A 19,072-nucleotide genomic window follows, 5' to 3' on the forward strand; every position below is an offset into this window, starting at 1 on the left:
GTAGTCTAGGCCCTAAATATGCCATGCCTTCTACAACGCTACTTTACCGCGCAGGCCAACTTGATGGTGAATCGGCAATCTAGACGGCTTCAAGTAAGACAGAGCTCCATAGCAGCAGCTTGTTCAGCATGTCCTACGGAATACAACTAGCAGCGACAGGGCCCCAATAAAGCATAACGGGGGATAGGTCCGGGGATTATCATGGGCTCGTTGCGTGTTCATTTCACCTGCGAATGATCAAGCTACGACTTTTCAAAGGGGTTGAATGGGTGGCTGGCTTATCGACATGCATCGACATGATCCACTTCTTGGTTTTTGCATAGTAGTCTTTGGCCTTTCGATTACACTTTCTGGAGAGATATCCGCATCCCCGTTTGTGTCGGTGAAAAGGTTGTTAACAAACTCCCAATTCACGAAGTCTCGGGGTTTGTAGCATTCCACGAATTGAAATAGTCCGCCTATAGTCAGATTCCCATTCACAACTGTTTTATTCTCTCCAACGGCGTAATAGATGTCTCCTATGTGAATGATGCCGGTGCCATGGGCTTACATATATTGACCAGTGTTTGGCACAGTCCAAGTCCCACCGGGATCAATGTCAAGGGCATTGCTGGCTGGGAGGCCACGGCCTCATTTTTGCTTTTATTCCTGAGGCTTTTATGGTCTCTAGCCCGTCCTAATACTACAGAGAACTTCTTATAGTTTCATGCTTGATGTTCCCTCGTTTTTATAGCGCTGCTTTAGGAAGTCCCATAGTATTAGTTACCGCATGCCCAATTGAATAGATACCCTGACAGACGTTCCACCGGCCGAGATACTGGGGTGAGATATTTACTCAGGGCCTAACCTTGCTCCGCATAAAGGCCTACAACGCTAGAGACTTAGTAGAGCGGAGCTATCTTCCGCGCACCTCAAATGTCCTAAAAGCTTACTTAGATTAACTCGCTCTAGTTTATATGGTGCAGAATGCATCTGCTTAAACTGCGATTGTACTAAGGTATTCTGAAGACACGAAACAGTTTGCACCTACCAATGCAATCCTGGCCCGCTCATTGGTATCTTTGTTGCCCGAAACCCAACAAGAACAGCGAAACGCCGATAGAGATTCATGTAAAACGCCAGAAATCCATGTAAATGCAATAATAAGATGCCAAGATATGCTACTCTTCGACTTCGCCTTCCTCACTGACGTCATCTTCTTGCTGCGTGGTTCCGTTGACCGGAGGCGATAGCATTTTAGAGTCTCGATCAGCAGCACTATTCTGTTCGATTTTAATCCGTTTTGCCTCCCTATCATCATCTTCGACTTTTGCGGCCCTGGATACCTCGCCATTCTGAAATTTCTCATCTTTGACCTTTGGGTGCCCTGAGGATCCATTCGTAGCATTCCTATCGGCGCCGTCGTCTCTCCGTCTCTTGAGGCTCTGGTCGCTAATACTTCTCTCCATCCCCACAGAGCTAGTAGTAGGACTCAATGGGGTCTGTGATGTCCTTAGTCTCGTCTTCGCGTCTTGAGGATCTTCGTCCTCTGGTGTCCGAAGACCTACGTAGATGCTTTCACTCCCATCCTTATTAGGCACATTCTCGTAGACGGCAGCCATATGATTGCACGCCTTCCTAATGTCCTTCAGCGGTATATGCTGAACTTCCCACCAAGGTTTGCCGTCTTCGTCGGGGAAGGCCATTTCGCACAGCTTTGCTGCACAGTAGAGTGACGCTGCTGCTATTGTGCGCGATGTGAAGAGAAGGCAGAGCTGTGTGATGGCAGTATCATTGAGGAAGGACCATGCAGCGTCGCGCAGCTTTTTGTTGTGTTCCACTCCCAGGTATTGGAGCATTGCGTACATGGTCTTGTAAGGAGGTTCAACTGTTAGATCGAAGCAGATTGTCTCGAGGAGGACGTCTTCGTTGTAAAGTATGGTGTCGCGCCACCGCCAGAAGTCCTTAGTTTGCTCGTCAACGAGCTTGTTTGGATCTTTTAATGCGACACGAACGCACGCAACGACTAGCTCCTTCATCTTCCGGCAGTTTTCTTCGACCTTGGTCGCTAGAAATAGGGATGTTGCAGCAATTTGCTAGATAGCGTCAGCTCATATATTCGATTGTAAGGAACTGCCATCACTCACATAGTGGTGCAGCGGCCTGTACCCGTCCTTAGCCACAAGGGAGCGGCGCATCAAGAACCTGTGGAAAAATACAGCTGCAGTCGAAAGTGTCATTTGTGGTAACTTTAGCATCATTCCAACCTGCAGAATGAAGTTGACGCCTTTTCTTCGCAATGTCCTCTCCTCCTCGGCGGGCATTCCATCCACAATGGAAGGTGTCTGCAGTAGTTCATCCTCGGAGAATATCCACTGTTGCTCCGCTTCCGCAACAACCGGATTCGGTGGTCGCGGCCGTTGCCGTATCGCAGGCTGGTAGCTGGAGGAGTTTGTTGCGGATGAAGGCATTACTCGGAGTATAACGGGGTTAGGCTGATTGCGACAGCTGTCGATAGGAAGGTCTTCGACGGTGTCTGGACATGGATATGGAACGAGAAGGGTTGCTAGAGGTAAGATATTAGGTCCACGGATCAAAATGGCAAAATGACGGCATTTGGTATTGACGCTGGCTGGACAATAAGTTCACGATCTCCACAGCAGAATAAGGTATTTGAGCCTCAACTCACTCCGCATTAACTCAATTCCTTAATAAGGAGCAGCAGTAAGTTAATTATCACGTGCATCCCGCAACCACTAGCCCGCACAGACCCTTCTTTCACCGCTTCGCCCGATTCATCTTGACATCATATCTTCACCGATGTGCAGAGAAGCCCGTCGAGGGCAAGAATCCTTCTTGGCCTTCTTAGCCTCAATCACGATGAATAATTAACGCCTATTCTTCTACGTTATAGTTGGTCGGCTCGCCTATCAGCCATCCAGAGCTTCTCCACCCTACCCCTTTTGCCAGCATTCTTCCGCAACCAGCTTCCCAGAAGCTTGAAGGTTAATCCTGCGTCGCCTATTACACATCTTGTTCGGCTTTTTTCCTATTCCGTTAAGTGGCGATAATAATGCGGTCTCGGCTGTGCAACGTCCGACGCTTCAGCTTTGTTCTTCTCAGCCCATTCATTGTGCTAGCCTTACGACTATTCTAAGCTAACTCCCAGATAGAGAACCAGCCTTCAAGGCAGCGTCTTGCATCTAGACCTCTTTGGAAGCTGTTCGGCAGATACGGCAGGAAGCTTGATACTGCAATCGCCGTCATTCCTTTATGAATATTTCGGACATGATGATCGACATACGCTGTTCTCGTCCAATAGGAGAGCTGTTTCCAATTCGCATTGTAGCACGCCTTTCTATTGCATTTTTAGTCGTAGGAAGAATATATTTAAGGATGGATAAGCTTTCTTTGGCTTGGGATCTGATGTCATTTTCTCTATCTTCAGATAAGTTCTGCTGGGTGGCTATACGGGCGCATCGGTATCTCGCTTCTTGCGTAAATCCTGAGGAGGTGCTTATACCTGTAGCTAAGCCACGCCAATCCGCCATCTTGCTAGGAATCTATCTTGGCATTGAGGCCTTACTGTTCGTTATTTGAGTTGTCTATATTAACACTGTTTCCCTTCGACCAATCTGTGGACGAGTCATCGCAGCTCTAGAGAAGAGCACTCCGTCCAAATATCCGTCTACATTCAACCCCCCCTTCCAAAACCCTAAAACCACACCACCTTATTAATCGTGCCCAAACCCGTCACATACCCCACCCTAACCAGCCGCTGCTCCACCGACGCCCGGATATTCAACCGCACCACGCGCATCTCCTCCGGAACATCCTCCATCCGCCCAACCCTCCCAATCGGCAGTTCCACTCCGCATCGCACGTCCGCCGCGCCGCCATCTCCCGCACCTCCTACCGGAGAGCCCATGCTCGCACCAGACGACGGTCGGCCGCGCAACGGGCGAGGGAGAGGACCGCCATAGCCGTCCAGCCCTTCCTCGATCCGCACGTATTCCGCCGCCACCGCCGCCGCGCCGTCGGAGTCCCACATGCCCTCGCGCCGCCGCGAGGTCCGTAGTAGGGTGATGGCGCGGCGGCGCACGAGCGGGTCGCGGCAGGTGGTCGCGACCATGAAGAGCGGGACGATGGGGGAGAGCTCGAAGGAGGGGATGAAGGAGGGTTGGGGCGGGGAGGGCGGGCGTGGCGCGAGGGGTGCGTGGGTGCGTGAGGGGGAGGGGCGGAGGGGGAGGGGCTGCGGCGCCGGGTCTAGAGGCGGCGGGGTGGGGGCGAGAGGGCCCGGGTGACGGTGGTGGTGGTTGGGGCGGGCGCGGAGGTGCGTCTTCTGGCGGTAGCGGGGGAGAGGGAGGACAGAGATTCGGAGAGCTCGACGATGGTGCGGAAGGAGGAGAGGTGCGCGTCCCAACGCATCTCGCTCCCTGCCGCGTCCTGCGCCATGACTTGGTACATCGCACCGTAGATCCTGAGCAGCGTGATGCCGGCATAGGTTTTGGGTTTTTGGAGCGCGCTGGAGGGGAGCGAGGCCGCGTATGCCTCGAATGCTATGACCCAGGCCTGGAAACATGTGAGGAGCCGCGCGGATGCGGCGATGAACACGGGGTTAGAATATGGATCCGACTCGATGTCGGGGTCGAAGATGCCGTAGATCCACATCACGAAGCGTAAAAGTTCGACGAGGTCGTTGCGAGCGCTTGCGGTGCTGGTGTAGATGGCTGGGATGTTCGGGCAGGCTGGCCGATAGGATTTATCGTACTTGTAAGGAGAAGACATATCGGAGAAGGTCATTGCTTGGAAATCAAAACGGAACAGGACATTAGCAATGGAATCCTGCTGGGTACTAATTGCAGCATTCTTGGAGAGCTCGCTTTGGTGTTGAGCAAGGATACGCAACCCATTTTGGAGATGCATAGCAGCAGACGCGTAGTTGCCGGCGAGATTTTCGTAGCAAACGAAAATAATGCAAGCGAGGAGCACTTTTTCTACAGGTACTTTACCATGCTTGTGATCTGTGAGGAGCTTGTTGGAGTGCCTCACTGCTTGCATATATTGAACTAAGGCATAATCGCTTTGTTGGGCAGAGGTTCCCTGCGAGGTTCTCTCAAAGCGTTCATGTAACGTGCTGAGGGCCAGCAATCCATGCTTAATGGCGGGCTCATGATGGCTCAGTTGTAGAATCTGCTCACTCCAGAGCTCAGAATCGAAGAACTCAGTCCATTGGGGTAGGGTGCGTGTCCGAAAGTAAAAAAAGGAGCGGTTTTCATTGGCATCATCAGAGAGCTCTGCTGAAGGGCTTCTGGAGATGCTCCTCGCAGCTGGCGGGATAGATAAAAATGACGAGTTTCTGTAAGATGCCGCAACGGACGAGGGCGATTTTTGAGCGAGAGGCGCATAGCCATCACATTTACGACCGGTCTTGGTACATCGTTGGCACTCAGGCTTTGCTTCGTCACATTTGACCCGGCGGATTCTATGTTGGAGTTAGAGCAGGAAGGATTCTAGGAGAAGGAAAAGGGGTGCAACTACCTGCAGGTACCGCATCCAGTTTTCACCCTGAGTTTGTACTGACGCTCCAATGCTCTCAACTTAGTATCATCCATAGATATAGAAGATGTGATTGAGCAAGGCAGACTGGCAGTGTCAGGTGTACTATATAAATTATGGTCATTATTGTGTTCGGGATTGTCGAGCTGAAGCTAGTGCAGGATGGTGGCTGTGCGTAAGATGCAGGGATTGCGCCTGCAGAACCAAGACGCCCTCTTCCTTACTGTGACGTCGACTGGACACAATTGACTGGACAAACGGATCATAAATCTTTGGGCCTGTCATGACTTCTATGACGTTGGCTTGTATAGATCTTGACTACATACACCGTCTCTTTGCATCTTGTTGTAAGTGCCTGTTAATCTTGTTGATCAAACAGCGTGAATCATACCTTTTCGAGTAACAAGCGCAGCACACATAGAAAGGGTATGAATCTACATCGTTTGATCAGCGCGATTAATTTGCACTTACAACGAGATGTAAAGATACGGTGTGCTTTCTCCTTTCTGACCATAAGTTGCGGGAACTGGCTTCAGTTGCCAATGCTACCGTTCAAGCGGAAGAGAAACTTGGCCCATTTTCTCTAATTCAAAGCTTAGAGCTCGAAACCCAACTTCGTAAAGAAGCTGCTGCCCAATGCGCAGTGGATGATAGTAGAATACGGAATATTTATCCCTGCACGTCTTTACAAGAGGGTCTCATGGCATCTTCGCAGAAAAAGCTTGGTGCCTATGCGGCACAGTGGGTGTTTACAGTTCCGCCTAAAGTTGGTAAGGAGGCATTCCGCGCCCTGTGGGAGAAAGTGTCACAATCTTACGATATCCTACGCACGCGCATCATGAGGATTGAGACCACTGGATCATTTCAAGTGATCCTTGATCAGGAGGTTTCCTGGCAGAACATTATCAATCTTGAAGAGTACTTGAACCACGATCGAGAACAACCCATGGGATACGGGGAGCCACTCTGCCGGTATGCGATGGCTAAACAGGGCTCTAGAAACGAACCGCAAAAGATGGTGTGGACCATAGGACATGCCCTGTATGACGGTTACACACTGCGTATGATATTTGCCGCTATAAATGCTTTTCATAGTGATGCGGCTTCCCCTATAACCACACCGTTTGATCGCTTCATCAAGCACTTACAGACGGTCGATGAGGTTGCTACGAAGACGTATTGGCAGACCCAGTTCTCTGACCGGCCGCCAGCCACATTCCCTGCATTGCCTTCGTCAACGTATAAGCCATTAGCCAAATCGACATTGCAGACGAAGATCACGTTCTCGCCTAGTCCTGCGCTAAACACTACTTTGCCGAATGTACTTCGGGCGGCCTGGGGACTGCTCGTCGGTCACTATTCCAACGATGATGATGTTGTCTTCGGCGTTACTCTCTCTGGTCGCAATGCCCCCGTCCAGTCCATCGAGAAGATTGTCGGACCAACGCTTACAACCATTCCTACGAGAATTCAGCTACCGCGGGGCCAAAGCTTACAGGACTGGCTTGCAGCTATTCAGAGACAGGCAACAGATATGATCCCGTATGAGCAGACAGGCCTGAGCAAGATTAAAAGCTACGGAAAGGCTTGCCAAAATGCCTGCGAGTTCCAGAATCTGATCGTGATACAGTCAGCGCCCGAGATATATTCAGATGAAGACGGGATCATTCAGCTCGAAGAAAATATGGGCGACGTCGCTTACTTCAACGACTACGCGTTGATGGTCTCGATCACGCTCAACTCAACAGGTGCAGAGGTCGTGGCAAGCTACGATGATGTTGTCTTGGATGAAAAGCAGATCAAAAGGCTAGCGAGGCATTTCGAGCATTTGCTCAACGAGATTTGTTCCAGCAGCCTGGAGAGACCTGTGGAGTCGTTGAGGCATATCAACCAGTCCGACATGAAGGAACTGGAGCATTGGAATAAGGACGTTCCTCCTGCTGAGCGGATCTGTTTGCACGACCTCATCAAGCCTAGCATGGCAAAATACCCGCATTCTCCCGCAGTTGAGTCGTGGGATGGTTGCCTCTCTTACTCAAAATTGGATGAGCTATCATCTCGTCTAGCAAGCTGCCTCATCGAGAGAGGAGTCAAGCCAGAAACTGTTGTCCCGCTTTGCTTCGAGAAGTCAGTGTGGGCTGTTGTCGCCTTACTTGGGGTTCTCAAATCCGGAGGTGCATTTGCCTTCTTGGATCCCAAACACCCGCCCGCACGGCAGAAAGTTGTTTTAGGAAAAGTCCATGCAAGCATAATACTTACGACGAAGAAGTACCACCATCTGTTTGATAACACCCGATATCAGCTTCTTGTGGTAGACTCAGAGCTGTTTTCTACTGTCGGAGACGCTGACTCGTTTCCAAGCACGGGGACACAGCCAGGCAGCATGGCGTACATTGTGTTCACTTCCGGCAGCACAGGAACGCCTAAGGGTATTATACATACTCATACGTCGGTATCCTCAAGTATTATAGCGCACGCTCCGGTGCTAGGAATCAACCGCGATTCTCGGGTTATTCAATTCTCAGCTTACACGTTCGATGTAATCATCACAGAAATCCTCGCCACGCTGATGCACGGCGGCGTAGTATGCGTGCCGTCAGATGAAGAGCGCCTTGGCGGCGGCGTTGCTGAGTGCCTTCACCGTCATGGCGTCAATTGGGCATGGCTCACGCCATCATTTGCACGATTACTCAAAGGAAAAGGGCAGGAAATTACTACTCTCAAGACGCTTATGCTTGGAGGCGAGCCGCTAAGCGCCCATGACATCGAGGAGTGGAGCAAGAGACTGGTGTTGCTGAACTGTTACGGTGTCACCGAGGTCCAAGGCTGGGTTGTTGGCAATTACAGTAATGGTAGCCAGAGCAAGAGCGCCACTGGATTCGGTGTCGGGACGAAAGTCTGGATTCTTGATACAGACCGTCGGCCGGTGCCTATCGGCGCGACTGGAGAGATCGTATTCCAGAGCCTGACGCTGGCAGTGGGATACCTGGATGATCCCGCGAAGACGAACCAAGCTTTCATAGACGCGCCAGTCTGGCTCTCCGGGGCAAACAAGGGCGATAAGCTCTACAGGACGGGCGACCTGGGCCGGTTCAATTCCGACGGGACAATTCAAGTGCTCGGTAGGATCGATTTGCAGGTCAAGATACACGGTCAGAGAATGGAGCTTAGCGAAGTGGAATATCACATCAAGCGCCACCTGCCTGCCTTATCCGATGCTGCAGCCGAAGTACTTACACCTGCTGGTGAAGGGGCTACTCCCATGTTAGTCGCTTTCATCAGTCTGCCGCCGGGATACGACGAACGTGCCAATGGGATAAGAAATGATGACAGCAGTCCTTCGAAAGTCCTGCTTAGACAACTACAAAGTCAGTTGCTGAACTCACTGCCTTATTTCATGGTTCCGAAAACCTTCATCCCATTCAATCCGTTCCCAATCAATGTGAACGGCAAGTTGGATCGACTGGAGCTGCGCCACTATGGTACCAGCCTCACGTTGCAGGAGCTGATGGACTTCAACAATGGTGTCTCTCCGGACCAGCTTTGGTCCCCCCTTGAGCTGGGCGAGGAAATCGCTCGCCAAATTAATGAGAAACTTGTGGAGATAGTTGCAGGGAGTGATACACAATTCGCCGAAAAATTGCGAGGGAGAGACGTTGTGCTGGCACATACGGGCCTAGATTCAATCCGAACGATTTCACTAGCTTCATTCGTAACGAAGACGTTCGGTGTAAAGATATTTGTGGGGAGATATACAGCCAACAATGTGACGGTTCGAGATATTGCGCGGGCTGTTAAAGACATGCAGGCGCAAGGGGATGAGGGCCTAGAAGAAGAGCACCGGGATCTTTGGTCTGATTACACTGCTCTCAATGTCCAATTGCGCAAGCAGCCAATCTCAAAAGGTCATGATCGAACGGAAAATGATATCAGAACCGTGCTGGTTACCGGGGCCACAGGATTCTTGGGCATTCAGATCGTCAGGGATCTTCTAACTCGCTCACACATTCAAAAAGTCATCGCGCTGGTGCGGGCTCAGGACGAAAGACATGCTAGAAAGCGTATGCTTAGCTCAGCCAGGGTTGCGCGGTGGTGGTCTCCGAAGCTTGCGTCATGCTTAGAGGTGTGGGTGGGCGACCTGTCGAAGACGAAGCTCGGCCTAAATCAAGATCAGTGGGCGCGCTTGGAAGGCTCAGCTAGTGACCGCGAGCAAAGGGTTGATGCCATCATCCATAACGGCGCAGTCGTCCACTGGGACAGCAGCTATGAGAGTCTAAGAGCGGCAAATGTGCTTAGCACCACGCAGCTGCTATTTCTGACAGCACAGACACCGTCCATCCTGGCATTCACATTCGTTTCTGGTGGTGACATGCTTTCGGATGATCAAGACGACAAGGAGAATGCCGAGGAACTCAGCACGGCCAGCGGATACAGCCAGACTAAGTTCGTCTCGGAGCTGTTAGTCAAGAGCTTTGCACAGCGCCAACCGTTTACTAACCGCGCTGTCTCCATCGTCAAACCCGGCTGGATCGTTGGCACCGCCGCCGAGGGCGTCTCTAATACCGACGACTTCCTTTGGCGTGTCGTCGCCGGCACCGTCCGCTGCGGCGGTTACAATTCCAATGGGCGCTCCATGTGGATGAACATCGCCGGCGTAGACCAAGTCGCTGCTATCGTTGCTGATAAGTGCCTGCTCATTCGGCCCCAGGACGCGCCCATGACGCGGTTACTAGATGGCCTGACGGTCGGCGAGTTCTGGAAGATAGTGCTGGAAAGTCTAGGTATGAGTCTACGCCCGATGCGCCTGCTGAAGTGGATCGATGCGCTGCGAAAGGGCGTCGAGGAGACAGGCCAGAATCATCCGATGTTCCCTGTCATGCACTGGCTTGAGGCGCTCGATGGGAATTTGGGAGATGATGAGCCGATGGCTTTTGAGCCGCGCTTACGGAAGGAGGAGATTGTATCTGCGATTAAAAAGAGTGTTGAGTATTTGGCTAGTATTGAATACTTGGCGGCTGAAGAGGGGGCGATGGGGGAGGAGGGTATACCTGTTTTTAAGCGTACAGGCATATCTACACGATCATTGTAGGATGTGGTATCTTTTTGTTTGTTAAAAAGAAAGTTATATCTATGCAAGCATCTCTAAGGATTTTTGAGAATTTGATGACATTTTGAAATTTTTTCTAAGATAGAGTGACCGCCCAGATCGTGCACGGCCCTGCACCGTGCACACTCTGAAAATTTCAAAAATCAATTATTCAACAACCATGAACTCAATTGAGGCCGCTCTTGAAGCGTTAAAGTTACAGAAATCTCCTAATTACACTAGGACTACAAAGGAATTTGATATCAACCGTACAACGCTATCGCGCCGCCACAGACAGATCACCTCTGCGTACGGTTCTGCGTACGATCGTACGATGGCTCCACATACAGTATTAACCCCCTCCCCCCCAAACGAGCTACCTCAATTACCTAATTTTAAGCCACGCTTATTAAAACAATATTTTATTAAATCTATTTCTAAAATAGAGTATATCTTAAAAACGAACTATATATTTAGAAATTTACTTTATTAAGTAGGAAGGAAGACAAAAATATACCATAAATAAAAAAATGGTTAGAAAAACCCGGTTTATTAATAATAAAAATAGGGCAGTGGTAAAGGGACACCCCCTAATTGATACACGGACATCCCCCAATTGATACGCGGACACCCCCCACTAATTAAGTTTAGTTCTTTCCTGATTAAGCTAGAATATCACGTGAATTTAAGTTGTTTGCATCTGCATCGCGAAAATCAAATTGTTAAAATATAATTGTAATACCTTGATTGCGCAGTACCCTATGAGGCGCCGCGTGAACGTATTTGGATGCTGCGACCTCTGCTTAATGTCTACGAACTGCCTCTGCGAGCATGCCAGTGATCGCGCCTGCGCCTGCGCCCGCGCCCGCGCCCGTCGCGCGCCCGTCGCGCGCCTATACCCAAAACATTACCTCGCAATTTGCCTTACCTATCCCCACCCCAGCCTCTAACTGTTGAGCGCCACCGGCCGCCTAGCTGGCTCTATTCGTGTTGATACATCGACTCGTCGCGAGCCATTAGCATTTAAACAGAATAACGCGTGGGCGAAGGCGCGGTCGAGGTCGCGTTCAGAAGCAAACAACTTAAATTCACGTGATATTCTAGCTTATTTAGGAAAGAACTAAACTTAATCAGTGGGGGGTGTCCGCGTATCAATTGGGGGGTGTCCGTGTATCGATTAGGGGGTGTCCCTTTACCACTGCCCTAAAAATATATCTAGCGTGCTACGATTTTTACGCTAAATTAAAGAAACTAAAAATTATTAGTAAAATTTTATCTCTTTAAAAAAATTAATTTTTATTTTTTGTAGGCCTTTTAAGAGTATACTTGCTTTATATTAAAGTTTTAAATTTTAAAAAAAGCCATTTTATTGCTACTAAAATTGAGAAAACGTGTTAAAAATTGTCTCGCTTGGGGGGAGGCACGTTATAGCTACGTAAAGTATAGTAGATCAATTGTTCTCCGCCAGGCTCTCTCCGAAAATACGTATCCTTTCTTGTATGGAAATTGGGGACATCGATTGCCATAAATGTGCTGAACTCCGTCTTTCGCGAGGAACGACTTTATGACTGCGTCGTGCCCTTTTATCGCGGCCATTGATCCTAATCGTCCATCACGGCTCAAGAGCAGGCCCGTTCTAGGGAATTTTCGGAGTACAGCTTCACAAAATACCGGGAGAGAGGGGTACTCTTTGAATGAGAATGGGAGAGGATCACGCAAGCCCAGATGATACTCAATAAATCTAGTAATACGTGTCGATCGGAAGACCAAAAGATAAAAAGAATGATGACTCTGTCTCATTGCAAGTGGCTCTAGAGCCTCATTATATACACTAAGTAGATGGCAAGGACTGACGTCGACACCGACGTCAATTTGAAACTGTTACCTCATTGCCACTTTATCAATACTGAGACTAGCGGCTCTGCAGAGTCTTATGGTCCGGTGTAGATTGAGTAGGATATTGCCTGGTCAGCGGCTCATTTCGGATCCATGTAGCTCACTGGTCAATAAGGATGACCGAAGAGAAGATTAACAAAGGGACTTCAAACCACTATGCCTAGGAATAGCCGGACCCTTATACCATACTGGATATATAAAAATGCTAGTCCTAGCTTAGTATACTTCGAAGTTCAGAGCCAGCATTTCTTGTACATCAACCTTGTGCAAAATTGGAAGTGAACACTTTAACCTCCCCAACTCCCCACTGCCCTATTCATCCACTCTTTCTCCAACCTCTGCGCACACGCCTTACAGACCTCCTGTCCACACACTGGAATATCGCATTGCCAAATTGTACCCTCAATATTGAGCCTACAAGCGTCACACTTAATCCGCACAGGCACGACCTCTTCATACCCCCTTGCATTAATCCGCCAAGCTGGTACACCATTTACAACTGCACCTCTAGGCAAGGACGAAAGATTTAGTGAGCGGAAAATATGGCCGGAGGTGATGCAGTGGTGTTTACGATTCGGCCTGCCATTTTGATTCGCCGACGGCTCGGAATGGTCGGATTGATCCCGTGTGAGGTTCCTCTCCCTTTCCAACAGCGCCTCCCTTTCCAATAGCGCCTTTGCGTATGCTTTGCGCACCTCTGCCCTTGCCCTTGTCTCTGTCAAGTCCAGGAATTGGTTTTCGAGGGAGGATAGCGGACTCCGTGCTCTGCTGTCACCGCCATTGCCTGCATTCTCGTGCTTGCCAGGACTTCCGCTGTTTTCATCTCGATCGTCCACCCTCGTGTAAGACGTCCTAGCCTCCCTGCGCGCTGTCTTCGCCGCACACTGTCCTCCTTGCCCTGCTCCTCTCTTGGCTAACGGCCCCACGCCATTGTGCTCCAGCAAAGCCTCCTCGCCTTCCCACGCACCATCCATAGATCTCATCGCTGTATTCCGAACCAGCGCTTTATTCCCAAAGTCTCTCAACTGTCCTCCGAACCGCATGTTCATATTCCTATTCAGCCCCTCCAACTTCATGTAACCATGCGCCTTTATCTTTCCGGCTTGTACGAGCTTAGATTCGAGCTGCGAAAGCGCGATCTGCACCTTCCAATTCCCTACCCCACTCTCGTGAATTGTAGGTAAACTAGGAGCCTGCGCATTGGTTATAGCACAGCTTCCGGACAATACGGGAGGATGAGACGTAGGCCAGGGCCGCGGCTCGGGCGTGAAGGGGTCGGCGGTCTGGTAGCAGAACCAGAGCTGTATGGGCCGCATGGTCAGCATGGAGGAGATAGATATGGTGGTAGGCATGGTAGGTATGGATGCGGTGGTACGATTGGCAGAAGCAGGAGCGAGTTGGTGGAAGGATCCTTGAACTGTGAGATGCGTCTGTACGAGATGTGTGCGCAAATACATTTTAAAAAGAATGTGGAGTTGGGGGAAAGATGTGAAGTGAGTCAGTGAGTGAGAGGTTGTGAAGGCGTAAATGAATGGGAGAAGGATGACGTGGAAGAACAAGGACCCAGTAAAGGTATGCGAGATCTCATTGCACTGTTTAATATAGGAATTGTCATAGGTCAACTTCGTGCGCTATGCCGCTGAACCAGGAAACATTCTTCCAAAGCTCTTTATTGGCTACCCCTGCACGTTGAATGAGTACAACGGACTGATTGCGATAAAAGTGATATAAGGAAAAACTGCAAGAACCTGAGGGTATTCAGCGACAGCATTGGTTTCTCTTCTAACCCGAGACTCCATCGCAATGCGTCATTGAATAAGCTCCTCCCATAGACTAAAATCTTAAATTAAAAGTCATAAATCATGATAAAGACTTTCTTGGGGAAATGTACCAACGAATATGAAAGTACCCCAAGAATGTCAAACACCTATGGATGTTCCTCGTCTTTATGATCTTTTGTGACACTCAAACGCGCGACCTGCTCCGTAACACCTCCACTTGCGCTCGTGGGCCGGCCGTGTTGTGCTGATGTTGGTGAGTTAAGCTCTAGGGACCGCCGTAGACCTAACTCGAATGTACTTCCCAAGGTATGAGGGTTTTCTGGAGCACTTGAAAGATTACTTTTGCCATGTAGGGATTCAAGGGAGTCAGCATCTCGCGGAAAAGACGGCGGGGGGACTTTAAAAGACAAAGGTCCAAGGCCTCGATGGCCCTCAATTGGAGCAGGTGATGTGGACAGGAAGTCTGCAATCTCTGCCTGACTTGCTCCAGAAACGCCGTTATCCTCTTGATTGGTTCTGTATAAGTGTTGGCCAGAAGCTCTCCTCCTGTTATTCTGTGGGGGTTGTATTTGAAGTAATCTTTGGATAGGGTTGCGATCATCAGCATCATCGTCATCAGCATCGTCGGATGTGTCGTCAAAATAAGAATCATCCCAGGGAGTAGAATCTCTGCTCTTCTGGCTCGTGGTAGAACTGGTATGCATATGCCCACTGGCCTGGTTTTTTAATGGTGACAACTCATCCGCAACCTCCCGCATTTCGCTGGTTGTTCGTTCGAGAGGTGGATCCCGGTTTCTTTGGCCCTTGACCTCCTCGCTATCTCCCTTGACTGGCTTGTCCACTCGTTTAGCTCGATCAATTGCAGGCTCGTTTTCATCGCGGGTGACTGCCGTATAAGTGTCTCCAAAATGAGTGTCACATAAATGCTTGACTACTGGCCAGCCGTACGCATTAGCGAACATGCGCCGCACTACAATATTGTTGTGCGCATCAGGCTCAAGGCGGACGAGAACTTTACGCCAAGAGAGATCTTGGTGGTAAGCCCGTGCGATTTTCTCCTCCACTCTCATGCCCCCAGAGTCGTCTCCACTATGCTCACTACCATGAGAGCTTACGCTACCTCCTTCGCTTGAGAATGAACGTCCAAACCGGCCAGGGCGTTTAGCGGGTGGTGGTGGAATGTCTTCTGGATGGTAGATTCGATCGTGGAATATTGTTCTGGAACGAGTTGATGGATCAATAATCCATGAGGTGGGAGGAACCGGCGGGCTGAGCAGGTCACCTGCCGACTCAAAGATTGTCGTTTTCGGAGGAGCAAGATCGTTCGAGGGATCTTCCAACAGCGAATCGCCTCTAGTTGCTACCGGCCTTTTTTGTGGTTGTTCGTTGTTCGATATAGATGTTGTCTCCGATGTTTGGGTACTGCTGGATTCTGCCCGCTCAACTTGAACTGTCTGGCTCCGTTTGAACATCCTTCTATCTTTGCTAGTGTGGCTTCCTGGTCGGAGGAAATTGAAGAAACTAGAGATAGTGCTTGCATTTTGCGTATTCGATTGACTCGTTTTGCGAACTACTGGATATCCGCCCGGAAGTTTGTTCTGACCATCTGTAAAGCGATGAGTTTGTGGATCGACTGCAGCTTGCGCCTCATCGTCTTCGTTGGTCACATCCTCTTCAGGCTGAGGTACTGCTGTATAATCACCGTTGTAAGGCGGCGTTTCAACTCCGTCATTTCTATCTTCCGAAAAAGCGAGCCGGGAAGGGTTCGGGGAAGTATTTTGCCCAGTAAGTTGGTCCCACCCCCAGCCTGCCACAGTTCCTATCAATCCGTTCTCTCTCCTGGCTTTCTCCACTCTTCCAAGACCCCTCCAGTCCAAGAAAAGCAGACAACTGGTGCGCAGTGGTACAATCCCATCGTTGACAACATTTGAATAAACAGTCCTATTCCTGAAAATCCTCAAAACGCGGTGAGCCGGTCCGGTTGGAAGGATTCGCAGAAGCGGCTTGGAGCCTGGATCTTCTTGCTTGTGCTCTTTCTGCCCGGCATTGCCCAATCCACCAACCATCGCAGTCCAACCACTTCGTGCAAGGGTAGGAGCTCGCCATGTCAGTCCAAGATCTTGTCCAGTTCTGCCAACTAAACCAAAATCCAGAGCAAACTTGACATACATTGGGTTTTCATTGCTCAACCCAAGGAATGGAGAGGCCATGGTGATGAAATTAATAGGCTTGATGCTCTCGAAGAAATGTGGCGAATGCTTAAAGATGTACGCGATCGCGTATGTCTGTACAAGACCACCCAGGGAATGTCCAACGAAACTGATACTAGTGAATTTGTAAGCTCGTTTTTCGCTAGTGCTGTCTTGGTGGTGGATGCTGCTGCCAGCATGAGCGGGAATGCCGTCGTCAGGACGATCTTTCGTTGGCGAAAACGAGTTCGAGATCTTCCGCCCAACGGACTTCTTGACGGGTAAGAAAGGTTGGTCGGGATAGGTTATCTCCAAAATATGTTTTGCAAGCCGTTTTCCAAGATATTGAATACCTCTCTCTGTCCGCACCACATTACCACCAAATCCTCTGACTACAACCTCATCATCACTGTCCTCTTGGTCTTCCATTATATCCCCCTGCCCTCCTGATGAAGGAGCAGTAGACGCCCGCGCATCCTCAGCCTCGCTTGTGGACTGATTGCTGTTATCTTCTTCATCCAGGCAGGACCCTGAGGTTTTGTCATGTTTAACGGACATTTTCCTTTTCCTTCTGTCCTCACTAGCTTGTTTAGAAGTTGCATCTATACTTTCCTTTAGGTACAACATATCTGCGCCTAGATTGCTATGTAGACCGTGGGTTAACATGACAAGGTGAATGTTCTTCTGCTTCCTGGTTTTAGGCTGTTCCTCTTGGTCGCCTGGACATTTATTGGATGTCTCCCTTGACTTTCGACCTTGTGCATCATCGTGATCCCATTTCGGCAAAGCAGGTTTATTCCATAAGCTTGCAGTGTCGTCCACCACAAGCTTAACCGCTTTGGAATAGACACCTTTTGGTTGCGCCTGACGGTTCCCCTCGTGTCTAGCTCTGCCCTCCTGATGGTCATGTACCTGGCCAGGTGCGCCTTGGTTGTTCCCCGTAATAGCCGCGAAGCCTAAGTCCAGCGACCTCTCATCTCGAGCTACCAAAAGCTCAAAATTTACAGATGCAGACTGCGAGAAAAGAATTTGCGATGCGATCTCAATGATCCAAGCAGTGCTTTTGAGCTCTCCATCTGCTGTGCGCTTCAGGTTTGCTTTTCCACCTATCTGACGTATATCTTCCGGAACAGTCAGCCTCGCATTCCAAGACCCCCCAGCTTTTAGGTCAGGCTCGAATTCTGGTACGCCTTCTCTCTTCGGCGACCCGACTTTGCGATTCGGATTGAATGTAGAGGGATATGCGGCGACATGGATGTTATATGGGCCGTGGAGGTAGGCTGCTCGGAGGGGTATAGCAGAAGTATTCTTTATTTTCACATAGAGGTGGGAAGGAGAAGGGAGAATGGGGTCGGCCGAAGGCGTATATGTGAGAGTGTAGCTGCGAATAACCGACGTATTAGTTTTCCTAACTTTCATACGACATCGATAATAGCATAACCGCTTACCGGACAACTTGCCCAACCTTGACGTTACCAACCTGGTGAACAAGCAGCATTCTACGGGCCTGTTCTTCGGCAGCTATCTGTTCTTGCCGAGAGGATGTAGACAAGAAGTAGGATGGAGTTGGATTCTTGCAGCCCTTGTCGGGAAGTTGGGCAAGTTGAAATGATCGCGGAGTGAGCAACATTCATGCGGAGCTAGCGGAGATCGGCAGGTGGCGGTTGATTCGGTACCTGTCTTTGCACATGGCACTGAAAGATGAAATAGAACCACTTTAGCGTGGAGAAGTCTCTGGTTTCCTATATGGGTGTTGTAGGAGCCTAGCAGGTATATACATGGTGTTGGATGAATTTCCAGGAGCACTGCCAACACAATGCCACAAAGCTCCAAAGCTTGGCAGCATCATTGCGCGTGGCTTTCTTTTCCCTTCCCGCGCCTCACGCGACATAAGCACGATCACATGGCAGAAGCGCAGTGCTCAGCGAGCTCCCCAAAATCATATAAGGAAAAGGCTGCCTAGGCATGATTGTCTCGTTCCCAGACCTTCTTGCCAAGGCTTACCTTGCCAAGACGCTAGCCGCTTTTGGCAAGACCTTCGTTAGAAGGTCTGGTACACGGTTCGGATTTTTGTTAGTCCCGCGCGGGGTATTTAGGCCTATATACACCTACTTTNAGCCAAATTNTCTNANCTTCTATAGCTCCCTANGCTATTCCTNATGGCNAGAATTACCAAATCAAACCTGGCGAAGAAGACTACGTTGCCCGATTTGCCCGATTCCAATTCGTTGTCTCGTTATTGCGCCCGACGACCCTAAGTCGTAGCAGCCGTACCCCTCCCACCGCCCTCTTCTTACTGCAGCTAGAGTACCTAAACTNATAAGCTAGCTTTAAATAATAATTAAGGACTGCTAGTAGGTATAGATTTGCTTCGTAGAAGGGGGTAAGCTTTAGGTAGAGCCTTGTGCAGAGCTTCTGCAGAGCCTCGTGTAGAGCTTCGTGCAGAGCTTTGTGCAGAGCTTCGTGCAGAGCTTCGTGCAGAGCTTTGTGCAGAGCTTCGTGCAGAGCTTCGTGCAGAGCTTCGTGCAGAGCTTCGTGCAGAGCTTCGTGCAGAGCTTCGTGCAGAGCTTCGTGCAGAGCTT

General features: G+C 49.9%; 5 protein-coding genes across 5 annotated transcripts; 1 reads left to right on the forward strand and 4 right to left on the reverse strand.

The window, feature by feature from the left end:
• Positions 1–1,160: 1,160 nt before the first annotated feature.
• K441DRAFT_585958 (cyclin-like protein) lies at positions 1,161–2,450 on the reverse strand (the record flags this gene model as incomplete). Its single annotated transcript, XM_067644605.1, has 2 exons — positions 1,161–2,075; positions 2,127–2,450. 2 exons carry the CDS (start codon positions 2,448–2,450, stop codon positions 1,161–1,163), a joined length of 1,239 nt encoding a protein of 412 aa, XP_067498540.1.
• Positions 2,451–3,561: 1,111 nt separating this feature from the next.
• On the reverse strand, positions 3,562–5,879 carry K441DRAFT_690298 (uncharacterized protein; the record flags this gene model as incomplete). Its single annotated transcript, XM_067652372.1, has 4 exons — positions 3,562–3,614; positions 3,955–4,135; positions 4,285–5,202; positions 5,865–5,879. 4 exons carry the CDS (start codon positions 5,877–5,879, stop codon positions 3,562–3,564), a joined length of 1,167 nt encoding a protein of 388 aa, XP_067498541.1.
• Positions 5,880–5,889: 10 nt separating this feature from the next.
• On the forward strand, positions 5,890–10,627 carry nps13 (nonribosomal peptide synthetase; the record flags this gene model as incomplete). The annotated part of the gene is made up of 1 exon (XM_067654323.1): positions 5,890–10,627. Exon 1 carries the CDS (start codon positions 6,239–6,241, stop codon positions 10,625–10,627), a length of 4,389 nt encoding a protein of 1,462 aa, XP_067498544.1. The 5' UTR covers positions 5,890–6,238.
• Positions 10,628–12,807: 2,180 nt separating this feature from the next.
• On the reverse strand, positions 12,808–13,872 carry K441DRAFT_681468 (uncharacterized protein; the record flags this gene model as incomplete). The annotated part of the gene is made up of 1 exon (XM_067651477.1): positions 12,808–13,872. One exon carries the CDS (start codon positions 13,870–13,872, stop codon positions 12,808–12,810), a length of 1,065 nt encoding a protein of 354 aa, XP_067498542.1.
• Positions 13,873–14,212: 340 nt separating this feature from the next.
• On the reverse strand, positions 14,213–18,213 carry K441DRAFT_299353 (DUF676-domain-containing protein). Its single transcript, XM_067641028.1, has 2 exons — positions 17,939–18,213; positions 14,213–17,871 (listed from the first exon to the last, which is right to left on the reverse strand). Exons 1-2 carry the CDS (start codon positions 18,118–18,120, stop codon positions 14,448–14,450), a joined length of 3,606 nt encoding a protein of 1,201 aa, XP_067498543.1. The 5' UTR covers positions 18,121–18,213; the 3' UTR covers positions 14,213–14,447.
• Between the last annotated feature and the right edge of the window lie 859 nt (positions 18,214–19,072).

Source organism: Cenococcum geophilum (assembly GCF_001692895.1).
Source record: "Cenococcum geophilum 1.58 unplaced genomic scaffold K441scaffold_61, whole genome shotgun sequence".
Taxonomy (NCBI): domain Eukaryota; kingdom Fungi; phylum Ascomycota; class Dothideomycetes; order Gloniales; family Gloniaceae; genus Cenococcum; species Cenococcum geophilum.